The sequence below is a fragment of the Rhyacophila brunnea genome, unplaced genomic scaffold (genome assembly GCF_057557595.1).
Source record: "Rhyacophila brunnea isolate RB1 unplaced genomic scaffold, BYU_Rbru_1.0 scaffold_22, whole genome shotgun sequence".
Taxonomy (NCBI): Eukaryota; Metazoa; Arthropoda; class Insecta; order Trichoptera; family Rhyacophilidae; genus Rhyacophila; species Rhyacophila brunnea.
In genome coordinates, this window is record NW_028232882.1 from 30,329,967 (window position 1) to 30,344,051 (window position 14,085).

The window sequence follows — 14,085 nt, forward strand, 5'->3', positions numbered from 1 at the left end:
TAGCTAGACATTTGAAACTTTTAGAATATATCAGAACATGATGCCACTGCATTTTTTTAATACTTTTAGCCATGTTTAAGTAGAATTGAATTCATTTTCAGTTAATTCTATTTTGTATGAAAAGTTATTTCGATACCATTATTGGTTGCTAGGCGGTCCTAACAACTAAATTATTAAATAATATATACGTGCGTTACTATGGAAATCAATATGAAATGACATTTCATTATTCAGTATTTCTATCAAGTACAAATTTTTTTGATCGTTTAAGCTAGTCAAGTCAAGTTTATATGATTCAACAGAAAATTTAAAAACGTTGTATATAAAAAGTTCTTTTATCTTGTAATTATTTTATTTATGTAAGAAGACAAATAAAATATAAGCAGGAAAACAAAAATAATCGCTGCGTCTGACAATCGCGTACACTTCTGAGACACAAAATTCCCTGATGTTGCAAAAATTCCACTCATTTTGAGTCGACGTTGGCTAAATTGTGTTAAATGCCCCGATCAGTCTTTGAACGTTTTGTGTTTTCTGTCCACTTTTTCATATAGAAAATCGTTTTTTCAATTAATATTTGATAATAAAGAAATCCTAATAAAATCCTAATGAAAAAAGAAAAGATAATAAAGATTTCCCGAAATGTTAAAAATTTTAATTCTCGAGAATTCCCGTCGGGAAATTCCCGAAACCCAACTCTAGCCACTTTTTGACAGGGCAACAGGTTAACATACTTATTGTAACAATTAACAGCCTCAATACAAAAATATGATAAACTACCTTCAATAGCTGCTAATAACAGCCTTGTGTATGGAATAGATGCGCACATAAAGATTTTTAGTAAGTAGCTAAATTGAATGTAATTAACTTGTATCCCACTAGATGTCACCGTATGCAGGTTTAGAGTAAAGGAATAATTTAATTTTGAACTTGCGCAGATTGTGAATTCTTGTAGTGCGCACGAATTATATATTGAGAATTTAATTATTATGGTGTTGGCACCGAATGCTTTGCATTAATTGGACAGAGTACAGGACGAAGCTGTTAATCATCCTGAGACTACAGATAAAGGAACGGCTCTTGACAATATTATGTTTGAGACACGTTCTATAGTTTTTTGGTCATATTGTTTGGCGCGGACCAGATAACTTTGAGATACTGGTGGTTTTGAGTAGTCTCCAGAGAAGGCGAAGCACAGGAAAAGCGTCAGCGCGCTGGAGCGACCGAGTGAAGGCGCTGACTGGGAGCAGCCCTCACTCTTCCCTGAGAGAAGCAGAGGATCGAAAGGGGCGTTTAAATGGACAGCATATTCTAGGAGTCAATGTCTCTTTTACGAAAGAGTGAATAGAAAATTAAATAACAAGTCATTTATTTATTTTTTACACATCGCAAATTATCAGTAATCAGAATTACAACACAAATTTAACACAATTACAGAGGGAGGCCTTGGGGTCCATCGTAAATAACGCACCTAGGCCCGTATAAGATGACATCAAATACATTTTAACGCTTTAGCAAATAGCTATATTCGAACATGATAACAATGATAATAAATACATAATTAACTTTGAGAAAAATTCTCATACCAACCTGAGAATACCAAATAGGAAAGTACATTATAACTTTCATGTACCTATCTCTTCTTCTTCTTCTTCTTCTTCTTTCACCCTATGACGACCCAGCATTGAGGCATAGGGTAAGCACAAGTTCGCGCCACTTCTCTCGATCCATCAGCAACTCTTGCGACTCCCGCCATTCCAAAACTGCAACGCGTAGATCGCTTTTGTAGTACCGCTGCAGGGTAAGGGACCCCTCTGTACCCCTAAGATTTGGCGAAGACATCGATTCTTAAAGCTCAAAAGCCGAGACCTTTGAAGCTTAGTAAGATGCCATATGTCACAGCCATAAAGGAGCACAGGTAGCACGAACGCGTTATACAGACGACATTTGGTCCTCACAGAATACAGCCGTGACCTCCATGCAACTCCAAGATGGCTGAACCCCGCCATACCCATGCGGATTCCAAGCTCACTAGAAAAACCACCATCGGAAAAATGTGCATGGCCAAAAATATGGACGCAAAACGTTTTAGAAGAATGGATAGCAGAAAGTTCTAAGGAGTATGCGCCACTTCTAACTGAAGACGAGCTCATAAATATATCAAGAGGCTTTGATTCTGAAGATGAAGATAATAATTGTCAACCGACTGCAGCTCATAATCGCAGTTAGTGCAGCTCGAAGATGCACTAACTGCGATGACGTCACCATTAAACGGGCAGATGAAAACAATGCAACCGTCAAAACACTCATCATGTTGCATTAATTACGAGATGACAATATAATCTTCCAACAATATTCAGGAAAAAACCAAACAACACTGAACAACTGGTTGCGTTAAGTGATTTACTGTTTGATATCAAGTTCACGACTTTTGCAGTTGTTTTGCATTTAATCTCGAAATTGAAAAATTTGCAGATGCCTTGGTTTTACACCCACGGTGCGATATATTAAAGACCGTCTAACCTCTTTGGGTCGTATAGTACTGAGATAAAATTCATGTCTAAATAAAACACGGTTCTTGTAAGTTTACTTAACAGGAAACCAGCTGCAAACAAATTTTGAAAATAGCCGGTATACCGGATTTTTTGTTAGGTTAGGTTAGGTTTTCATTCTTGAATAATTCATGAATTTTGCCAAAATCGGCTATGAAAATTGAATTAATGTTCATATTGAATCTAATAAAATTGGAGACCGTATTGTACACAGTCATCTCTTTCTGATAGAAAGCTAACGGCAAACTGTGCTACAGTGTAACGTTTTACGTACAATTTACATGTAACCATTTTGTATGTATGCACTATAATCGGCCGCTTTCGCTAATTGGACACTTATCTGGTTTTTAGGGTGGCGGATTACTGAGTGTATGTTATTTTGTTCAAAATATCCCTTTATTATTGACAGTACAAGGTATTACATAATATCACAATAATTATTACATAAAAATGATAATAAACAATCGATAGTGCACTCGAGGAAAAGAGAAAACTGATAAAAAAATACTTAACATGTTTAGCGAGGTGTAGGTACATGATTAGTTTCATTTCACTGCATTTGTTTGCCAAACAGAAATATTTGTTTTTTGATTAGAAAAATATTGTTATTGTAAATACCTCTCCGGAAGCAATACGGTTATGTGATTTGATCTAATTTGTATTACATTATTGTGGTTTTAATCGTCATTTGATACCTATACAAAGTGATAACCTGGGATTACTGCCAAAAGTTGGTAAGTCGATTATTTAGGTATTTAGAGTTAACAACGGATTATGTGTCTATATATAAATATTTGAGCTAGAAAATAATTCAAGGTCATCCGATATATAGAGCATGCAGAGAAAGAGCAAATAAATTCGTATTATGTCGGATTTTAAAGGGCATGTCACACTTTCAAATTGCAATTACTCCATAGCATGATTTCGAGATGGCAGTAACCCCACGATATATGAGGCGTCTAATTCCAAAAAGCGATAAGTCCACATTTGGTCAAAATTGAGAAAAAAATACGCACGTATTATTTGTATAATTTTACACAATATGTATTGATCTATAAATTCCAAAACGTGATATAACCACACGAAAAAAAATATTTTAAGTCTCGATTTATTACAAAAAGCGCCAAGTCCGTGTTTCATATTATTTAAAGCTTGGTTGATTTCGCGCGTGTTTAAGTCAACCAATAAGGGAACGTTCAATATTGAAAAGGGCGTCTCCTATGCTGTACCATCTGGTAAACTCATGACAGTGCCACGGAAATATAAGCCTTATGCGGAGTAAATTAAAAAGTGAGGTACAAATAGCGCCACGTCCAATTTTATTTTGCCTATATTTATTGCATTTAAGAGTTTATCGGCTGAAACAAATTGCCATTTGGCTCTAATTTCGACATAGAATACAACGGAAAAAATAATCTCACGTTAAAACAAATAATTGAAGCTTGAAACATAAAAACGTTGTTTCCCGAAAATATTGAATTGTGGACTTGTCGCTTTTTGTAATTAGACGCCTCATATGATTTGATTAAAATTTGAGGTAAGTAATTAAATAATTAGCATTATAATATTCTGAATGACCTACAGTCATAAATTATATAATATATAAATGTCAGACAATGTTTGCTTTATATATACCATTGATATATTAACTTGGATGACTGATGACTATCCATACGCATGTGAAACATGGTAGCGATTACGAGTAGCGCAACGTGGCATGGAAAGGGCATAACGCGTAAATATCACAAAAGAAACCAATAGATACGGAAGCAGACAAGAGTACGCGATGTGATAGAGGTAGGTAAGCAGATGATGGGCTGGATATGTGGCTGGGAAATGTTGTCATACAGTGATTCCCAAGGGGTACTAAACGCCCACAGGGATGCCCTAAAACCCACTGGATAGACAAAGTCATAAAATTCGGTATATGTACGTGGCAGCAAAGAATTAGGGACCGAGAAGAGTGGAGGGAGCTGCCTTCATCCAGCAGTGGATCGACCCCGGCTGATGATGATGATATTGTTAATATGAAGGTCATTATTTTTAGCCATGGTGTTCGGATATTGGGACGTCGTAATCATCCTCGTCACACTTCTTGGACTGGTGCTGTGGTACGCTAACCATACGAATAGCCATTTCAAGAGACATGGCGTCATCAGCGCCAAGAATGCTTATCCGATTTTTGGCAACATGATAAACGTCTTCTTCAGCAAAGAACATTTTCTTCAAAACGTTGATAGGGTGTACAATCAACATCCGAATGAAAAGTAAGTAACCATTGATCGATAATAAATAAAGATGTTGAAGAAATCTTCTTCTATATAGATAGAGACTAAACATATAATTATGAAAGTAGAATAAAAAAAGGAGCCCTGGTTTACAGATTAGGTTATCTACAAGTAGGTTGATTTGAAGAGAACCTCATACTTCCACTATCAGATTTATTTGCTAATTTGCAGGACACCAAAGACAATCCGTCACGATGATCAGATAAGCAGTCAATAATACAACACTTTGGCATTTTAAGTATTATTGAAAAGGTTTGAGGGCAGCAGAACCATAGATAGAAGATTCTCTTGGCTCTGCAACGTCTAGAAGTGGCTCAATATCCAAGGCATTGGGGATCTGGTACAACTAGTCAAGGATAGAGAGGCATACTGCAAGTTGGTCGCCAACCTTACATAGAAGATAGCACAAAAAGAAGTAGAAGGCGTTATTATTTTATTGAAAAATCTTGTAATATTGTTTATAACTGCGTGTGAGCAATCATAATGTGGCAGCCATTGCTTGAGTTAGGGACTCAGAATGCCAACTTAATGATGTTAATATCTGTACAGTTTGCCAACAAAACCATGCTTCATATATTCAAATATCGTATAGAAATAATGTATAAGATTGTGATATAGTGCAAATTCTTTAATAACAGTTTAAGGGAACTAAACGATGCAAATTTTTATCTATGTTATTTTATCTATCGACACTCGCGCAATGACCATTAAGAATTTGCTACAGTAACACATGGCATCGCCTGCAACGTGACGAATACGTCAATGTGACGTCATAGTTATTCCGCATCCAAATATCTATACGTTTCGAAGGTTACGTACGACTATCGCTATGTAGATGTGCGCGGTCTTCATATGAAGCACCGGATCGACGTTCTTGGAAGGTTTGATTTATGGCTGTGCAGACGAGGCGAGTTTAGATGTGAGAGCCAGCTAATATCGACATTGGTCAGTACGATGTAATATTTTATAAGCGTAACTGGTATTTTAATTTTAAAACCTTTTATTATTTATTTGTAGTGTTCTTGTGCTGTCTTATGGTAATATTATCATTATCAATTGAGAAAAATACATGTTATTAAAAGACAGTGCAGTGAATTCTTAGTTAAATGACGTGATGAATGATTTACGGATATTATGTATGTTAAAAATACGCATATACAATGTTACATAATATGACAAAAGACAAGGACAGCATGTCCGATTTAGTTACATGACTTCTTACAGCGGATAGACTCTAATAATAATATTTTTTCAGATATGTCGGATTCTATGCATTCAATACTCCGACCGTCATCATTAAGGATTTGGATCTGGTGAAGAAAATCACGGTCAGGGACTTTGATCACTTCCTTGATCACAAAGTTTTCATGGATGAAGATGCAGATCCTCTCTTTGGGAAGAATCTATTCTTTTTAAAAGGTAAGGAAGTTTATATTAGTTTTAAATAATAATGGACAGTATTATATTATATCAACAGATTAGGCAACATATGTGTCATTGTCCATCACAGTTGTAGAAATTCAAATTTTACACAATTCTCGTTTATTCGGCGCTCTTTTTTAAATCGTGATATTTATTTCTCCACCGATCCATTCAATAATTCAGCTGCAGTATTTAAACGCGCCATCTCCAAAATGTTATACAATTGACACTATTCGAATTTCAAATGTATGTCTTTTCTCTTTTTCTGTTCTATTTTAGATTACTCATAAATTATGTATAAATTTCAACAATTCTTAACACACATAACATATTATATTTATATATATTTACACGTAAAGATCACAAAATAAACCAATATACCGGCAAGATGGTGCTCGAAATAAAAGACAAAGAAAACACTTGTGCCCCATAAACAATAATATATGACGACTTGTTTGACATAGATGTCACAGACGAGGAACGAGTGTCACATAAAACATTGACATATGGCATTGAAGACTATCATAGATCCTTTGACAGTCTATGCCATCGTATTTATACTCTGTGACACAAGATGACAACATAATAAACGTGTTTTTCGGCATATTTATGACGGATAGTCATTGTGTGTAATTGCAGCATTTGGAAATGTTGTAGCATTGTACTGTATTGGTTAATTTGACTTAATTATAATAAATACATAGGACAGAAATGGAGAGAAATGAGAATCGTCATGAGCCCCGCTTACACGGGATCCAAAATGAAGAACATGTTTCCGTTTGTACTGGAATGTGCCGAACAAACTATGACTTACTTCAAGAATGATGCCTTGAAAGAACTGAATGCAACAGGTATTTATTTTTACTAATATTTAAGCTGTTATTTGGATAAAAATCTATCTTATGAACAAGAAAAAAAGCATGGTACGGTCACAATACCGAACCTCGATTCGATATGCCTAGGTAACTAAAAGGTTAAAGCCTAAAGGATATACACATTTTTTTGTTTTTAAAAAAATCTAGTCTTTTTTTAATTTTTTTTTTAAATCTTTTTTTAATTAAATAAAATACAGTAGGTATTGAAATATGAATAATTATTATTAAAAACCTAGTATTATAGCACCTGTACACATGCATGGATTTACTGCACAGTGTGTATTTTAAACTATCGCGATAATAACTGTTTACACATAAAATTACTGACTGGCTCGCGATGCTGTCATCGTATGATCCTATTTGACAGATTCGGACAGGTTCGTAGATAATCGGTAAACGTTAAAATATTGTGTGTACTTGCATGCGCACCGCCATGCAAGTACAAACTATTATTACGTAAAAATTCAGAAGCTTCTGATTTTTTTTGATCCGTGCATGCAATCTTGCAACTTGCACGTTAATACGTGTATTTTCTTGTTATGGCTGCGATAATACGACTGTCAGCAGTAAATCCATGAATGTGTAAACGGGATATTAGGCTGTAAAACTATTGTACATCCAAATAGGATATTTGAGAATTTATTATCAAATTCAAATACATGATAATATGTCCATTTCGCCTTCGATTTTCAATCGAATCAAATCATTCAAATTTCTCAAAAGCTACAAAACTGAACATATAATATCAGCTATGGACTAACTGACCCCATCGAAATATAATGTTAATAATTGTGTAGAATGCACAATTTTCTGAATATTATTAATTAATTGCAGGCAAGGAATATGTCCAGGTAGAAATGAAGGACGTTTTCTCGAGGTTCACTAATGATGTGATCGCTTCGACGGCGTTTGGAGTGAAAGTGAACTCGCTGCAGGAGAAAGAGAATGACTTCTATCTGATGGGTCGAAAGGCCACCGACTTCAGCGGAGTGCAGTTTCTCAAATTCTTTGGATATTCGTCCTGCCCCAAGATAATGAAAGTATGCACCATTTATTTATACATACTATCATCATTATCATCAGCCGGGGTCGATCCACTACTGGACGAAGGCCTCCACTCTATTCGGTACCTAGTGCTTCGCTACACGGGTTTTAGGACTGTGTCACTGTGGGCATTTAGTGCTCCTTGAGAACCACTGTGTACAACCCATTTCCATTTCATCTTCTATTACATCTCATACTCTTGTCTGCTTCATTATCCATTAGTTCCTTTTGTGATATTTACGCGTTATGCCCAACATGCACCATTCCATGGAATGTGAAATAATTTTTTTAATTATTTTGTTTTGAAACCGAGTAAACCAAAGTGGCCAAAGTACCATAAAAAATTATAAAAAATTCAAATTTAGAATTCAAGTCAATTATTGGTATGAGAATTAATGTTCCGGCCCACAGCAGTGCACAGATGAAACGTGATCGCCCGTGGCTCATACAGTTAGACCGCCAGCTTCTCGCATCCCGGCGTGTTCGCTGCTTGATATCGACGCTCTCCAGATGTTCTCCAGAGCTAATGCCCGAATAATTATTATTTACCAGGGAACTCAGAAATAATGGGAACTGAAATACCTAACGGGTAAGGAAAAGCAGGCAACCGATCTCGAGTAAGGAAGAATACAGGATAAATTTAAACACGTGTCAAGAATATGTCATACGTTGAATACTGACAACTGCTCTCGGTTTATGCATTGACGCTCATTTAATATTGGTGTATTACATACACTATTGCACATCTATAATGCGTGGTTCATTTTCGTAGGACACTCACACATTCAAAACCATGCGTCAAAATTTACTGTATTGGTATACAGCCTATCGGAATTCTATTTATTATCTGTTCTGTGTTATTTACATTAAAGATTCAAGAAGTCAATAATAACAAATAATCTTTTATATTACCTACGTTATTGTAACAAAATTGTTATATTTTTGGATATTGCATTTTTGGTTGGGAGTTCACGTACTCCAATGGAGAAACCGCAACTGCACTCGGAAAATGATTTTTTCTAGGATTTTTCTAATATGTAATATGTTTATAATAAGTAATACCTACAATTTTTTAAATGTTATGAATTAAATTATACCTATTAATCGCTAAATTCAAAATGGCTTTAGATAATTGGTTTACCATATCGTGTTCTGAAACTTGTACGTATGCAGTTCGCCATATCACACTTCACCGTGAAATGTTATATCGGAAATATATAGCCGTATATTAAAGACCGTCCAACCTCTTTGGGTCGTATAGTACTGACATAACATTCATGTCTAAATCAAACACGGTTCTTGTCGGCTTACACTTTACAGGAAGCCAGCAGTAAAAAATTTTGAAAATAGCCAATATACTGGATTATTTGTTAGGTTAGATTAGGTTAGGGTAGGTTTTCATTCCTGAATTCATGAACTTTGACAAAATCAGCTATGAAAATTGAACTATTTTTTCATATTGATTCCAATACAATTGGAGACCGTATAGTATACGGTCATCTCTTTCTGATAAGAAAGCTCACGGCGAACTGTGCCACGGTGAAATGTTTTGCATACAATTTACATGTAGGTAACCTTACCATTTGGATTGGCCTTTGAATAAATCCACATAGATTTGATGCATATAAAATTTCTGACAGTTCATAAAGCATTCTGGGTCATTCATTGGTCGGCTTATTAGTATTAGGCAGTATGTAATCAATAAGATATTGACTGATTAGTATGGTTATCAGCCAATGAAGTTATGATGCAGATTATTTGCTCAAACTGAAGGTGGGCAATGTACGATTTTTGGTTAAAAGGGCGTCTCAATAAATATTAAACCTCATTACTTTAGACAGACTTGGATGGAAGCGGATGCTGGACAAGGTTGTCTTTATTTTTTCCTCAAATTAACTGCTTTTTGATGAATAAACATCACAATCAACCTAACTCTAATAATGTTTTCATTAATTTTCACATTCTAGTTCTTCGGAATCTCCCTATATCCGGAGAATGTGAAGAAGTTTTTCCGCGATGTCGTCCGAGACGCAATGGAGAGCCGAGAGAAGGCAGGCTCTATCCGGCAGGACATGATTCACCTGCTGATGCTGGCTAAGAAGGGCTCCCTCACATACGACATCAACCAACCTGAGGAAACCGACTTTACTCGCTATAAAGACTTTTTCACAAAAGAAGAGCACACTAAGAGAGGTACGGATGTAGAACCCGTGGCTCTCCGTGTCATTTATTGTAATCCACGGACTAGATAAAATATGCAAAAATAATCCTACCATATCCTACTAACAGTCATAGACTACCTTTTCAGTGAAACATGGTAAAATGTTTTCACCCATTAATTACAAGTTTCAATGTTTATGCTGCTGTAGCGAAGGGTGGAGGTAGGCTGTTAAGATCCGCCATAGTGCACACTAAGCTTTGTCAAACATACGTATGACTAACAAAGTTTATTGTGCACTCGGATCTTAACAGCCTACCTCCACCCTTCGCTACTGTTATGCTGTATGGTTGTAGAGTTATATTTTCCTGCTGCATGACACATATTATAACGTTTGGAAGTTTAATAAATAAACCAGGGCTCGAAATGAACCGTAGCTCAGTTCCGGTTCATGAAATCTTCGAGACTATCGCTCCGTCTCGTGGAAAAATTTATTTGACCATCTGAGTTAGGTAGGCCCATTATTATAACAAAAAGTCATAAACAAAAAATATACATAAAATTAGATAAATATGTTAATATTTACAGAAAGTATCAAGCGCTCTGGTTAGTAATTTTTTTTATTTCACTGAAATAAACACTAGGTACGTTTGGTAATGGTAATATTTATATCGAGACTAGAGAACACAATTTTTTGGGGTTACTGCCAAAAGTCGGTAAGTCTCGAAATCATGTTATGGAGTAATTGCAATTTGAAGTTTGACATACCCTCTAAAATCAGGCATAATGCTAATTTCTCTGTGCTTTATGTGCATGTTCTATAATATATCGGATGACCTTGAATTTTTTCTTCTAGTATACATATTTATACATAGCTACATAATCCGTTGTTAACTTTAAATACCTAATATATCGACTTACCAACTTTTGGCAGCAACAAACAATTAAATTTGTGCAAACAATTAAAAAATGCATAAACTGACCCTACTGTAAAAAAGGTTGTGCATGAATGCTCTAATCCTGGGAACGCGCATGAAAATTTGATTGCCGCACGTAGCTAAAATTGAAACTCTTTTATTACAGAATGGAGTCACGATGACCTAACCGCACAGGCTCTTGCGTTCATACTAGGCGGCCTTGACACATCGGCCATTTTACTCTGTTTCACGGCTTACGAGCTGGCCATGAACCCCGACATACAGAAGAGACTCCAAGATGAGATTGACGACATGATTGCAACCACCGGAAGTAAATTGAGCTACGGAGAACTGAACAAAATGAAATACATGGACATGGTTATATCAGGTACACCATCAATCGTAAACTAACATGATATTATCGTCTCTGTTCTGGCAGAACACACTAACTGAAGAATACTATTTTTGAGAAATTTGACTTTGAAGTTGTTAAAATGTTTGAAATAATGGTCTATCATGTGAGTTTATTAAGTAATCGTAAAAAGGATGACTTTAAAATAAAGACTGTTTATTTATTAAGAAGGTTTCCAGGCGGTAAAGTTTGAAATAAGGAACATTTTGGTACTAACTCAATATGTAATTTTTTCGAATTAGTGTCTTCTGCCTGAACAGTGACGTTATATTCTACAATACATGTGAACAGGTGCGTTGTCATGGAGTAAAAACACGCCTTTTGTTAATTTGTCCCTCCTTTTTACTTTAATATTAGCGTAGTACTGTCTTGTGATGTTGGTGCCTTTTGGTTTATAATTTATTATCAGGATTCCTTGTGAATCCCAAAAAAAATTGCCATCACCTTCCCAGCCAATGATACGACCATGAACTTCTTGGGGGCTGAACCACACTTTTTATGCCATTACATGGACTCGCATGGACAATTTTGTTGATAAGTTTCTCTTGATTAAAGCCAGACTGCTTTAAAAACTGCTTAGAACATTCCACACGGTAACTATTCTGTTGATAAGCATTCTGGGACCATCTTGCACTTACCTTTGACATCCCAAGATTTTCGTGTATAATTCTGGAAATTTATGCTTTGGATAGATTGAACCTTTCTGCGATTTCGGTTAATTTTTGCTGACCATTTTCCATAAGGGCATCTTCGATTTTTAATACCATTTCTTATTAATATCATCTTCTAATGAGTCTCTACCTTGTTTAAATAAACGTGACCATTTGTAAATCATGGTTTTACCACATCAAAGACTACCATAAACCAATTTCATTTCATTTTGGATGGTTTCCATACTGTTTCCCTGTTTTGTGAGGAATTTAATTACTGCATGAAGCTCAATATTTGACATTTTTTAAATTATCATAGACTTTCTTTTGTTCTTTGGAATATTGGAAATGATTTAATGGAACAATCAACTTGAAATTGCTCAAGTATACCTAAAAAGGATTACTTAACAATAAAAAAATAATTTTAACACCAATACTAGCTACTTTCACACCATTCCTCAAACTTATGAAACTCCGCTCGTATCACATTTATCTCTTTTTGGATGTTAAGTGATATGTTAGATTCTAATGGATTTAAGTTTTGAACTATTCCATTTAGGTCGTTTTTTGCGACCCGGGATTTGCCTTTCGGCATCTTCAGGCACCGTGTACACTCACCAAAGGCAAGCACGCACTGACAACGAACATTAGAATTTAAATTCAAATTCCAACAAGTACCTTCCGTCGATAGTATTAATATGATATGTTAGAATACTCGCTGAGGTCCTTTTTTGCTACATTTTCATACATTTAGGGTCTTCATTCCGGAACGCACCACTGAAAAAAGCAAAATAAATTTAATTATATAATTATTTAATCAGCATTAGCATTGATCTCATTACCGTGACGCTACTATAGTTCCAGAGAACTTAAATCCATTTATTTATTCGTTTTTCAGAAAGTTTGAGAATGTGGCCGCCAGATATTCAACTGGAGCGAGTCTGTTCGAAATCTTATGACCTCCCAGCTCAGAATGATACAACTTCTAATACTTACCAAGTAATTACTATAAATTAAATATTTTCTAATAATATAACAGGTAATGCCCGTTGACCGCGTGGGATACGTTTTAGATACGATCGCAATAAACAATTAACGGGGATCTAAAAAAATATGAAATCATTTTATCAATAAACAAAAATAATTATATAAACATTATAACCGCCTAAAACATTGTATTCTCAGAGGATCCAATGCTATGAGGCCTGAACCATCATCTGGCGGATTAATGGAGACATGCACAGGTCGATTACGAGACGTCGAAATTTCTAGAAAATAAGCAATTTTATAGTCACCCTTTTCTAAAACCAACAAACTTGAATAGAAGCATTTTAGCTATTAATATAAAATAAAATCCTGCATTTTTTTTTATACATTTATTAATTATAGAAGTAACCATAATAAGCCTAGCGTCATCAGAAATTCTGTAATTCAATTTCAAAAATGAAGCAACCACAGCACAAAACCTTAGACAAAAAAAAATCGATGTGTGTACTTACGTACGCGCGTTAGAAGTTATACTTCTTTGGCGTAACAAAACAAAAACAAAACTTGTGATAAACTAGGTTCTTTGACTAGCTCTTAATTACCTTGTTAAATTACACCCTCAAGAAAAAGGACCGCATATTGGAACGCCGTCTGACGTTTAATAGTTTGTTTACGTAAGGAATTGCAAATGGCCGACAATAATAAATTCGCTGTCTAGGCAACGGAACAATTCTTAACTATAATATTATACTGTATAATCGTCACGATTGCAGTATCGTA

General features: G+C 35.3%; 1 protein-coding gene across 1 annotated transcript in view; it reads left to right on the forward strand.

The window, feature by feature from the left end:
• Positions 1 to 3,182: 3,182 nt before the first annotated feature.
• The window catches only part of LOC147070331 (uncharacterized), a 31,773-nt gene continuing 20,870 nt past the window's right edge, over positions 3,183 to 14,085 (forward strand). The window contains exons 1-8 of the mRNA XM_085949949.1: positions 3,183 to 3,286; positions 4,600 to 4,819; positions 6,096 to 6,259; positions 6,967 to 7,113; positions 7,972 to 8,177; positions 10,149 to 10,374; positions 11,423 to 11,644; positions 13,217 to 13,317. Of these exons, the coding sequence (XP_085806075.1) occupies positions 4,602 to 4,819; positions 6,096 to 6,259; positions 6,967 to 7,113; positions 7,972 to 8,177; positions 10,149 to 10,374; positions 11,423 to 11,644; positions 13,217 to 13,317 (1,284 nt within the window). The 5' untranslated portion in view covers positions 3,183 to 3,286; positions 4,600 to 4,601. The remainder of the gene's footprint in view (positions 3,287 to 4,599; positions 4,820 to 6,095; positions 6,260 to 6,966; positions 7,114 to 7,971; positions 8,178 to 10,148; positions 10,375 to 11,422; positions 11,645 to 13,216; positions 13,318 to 14,085) is intronic.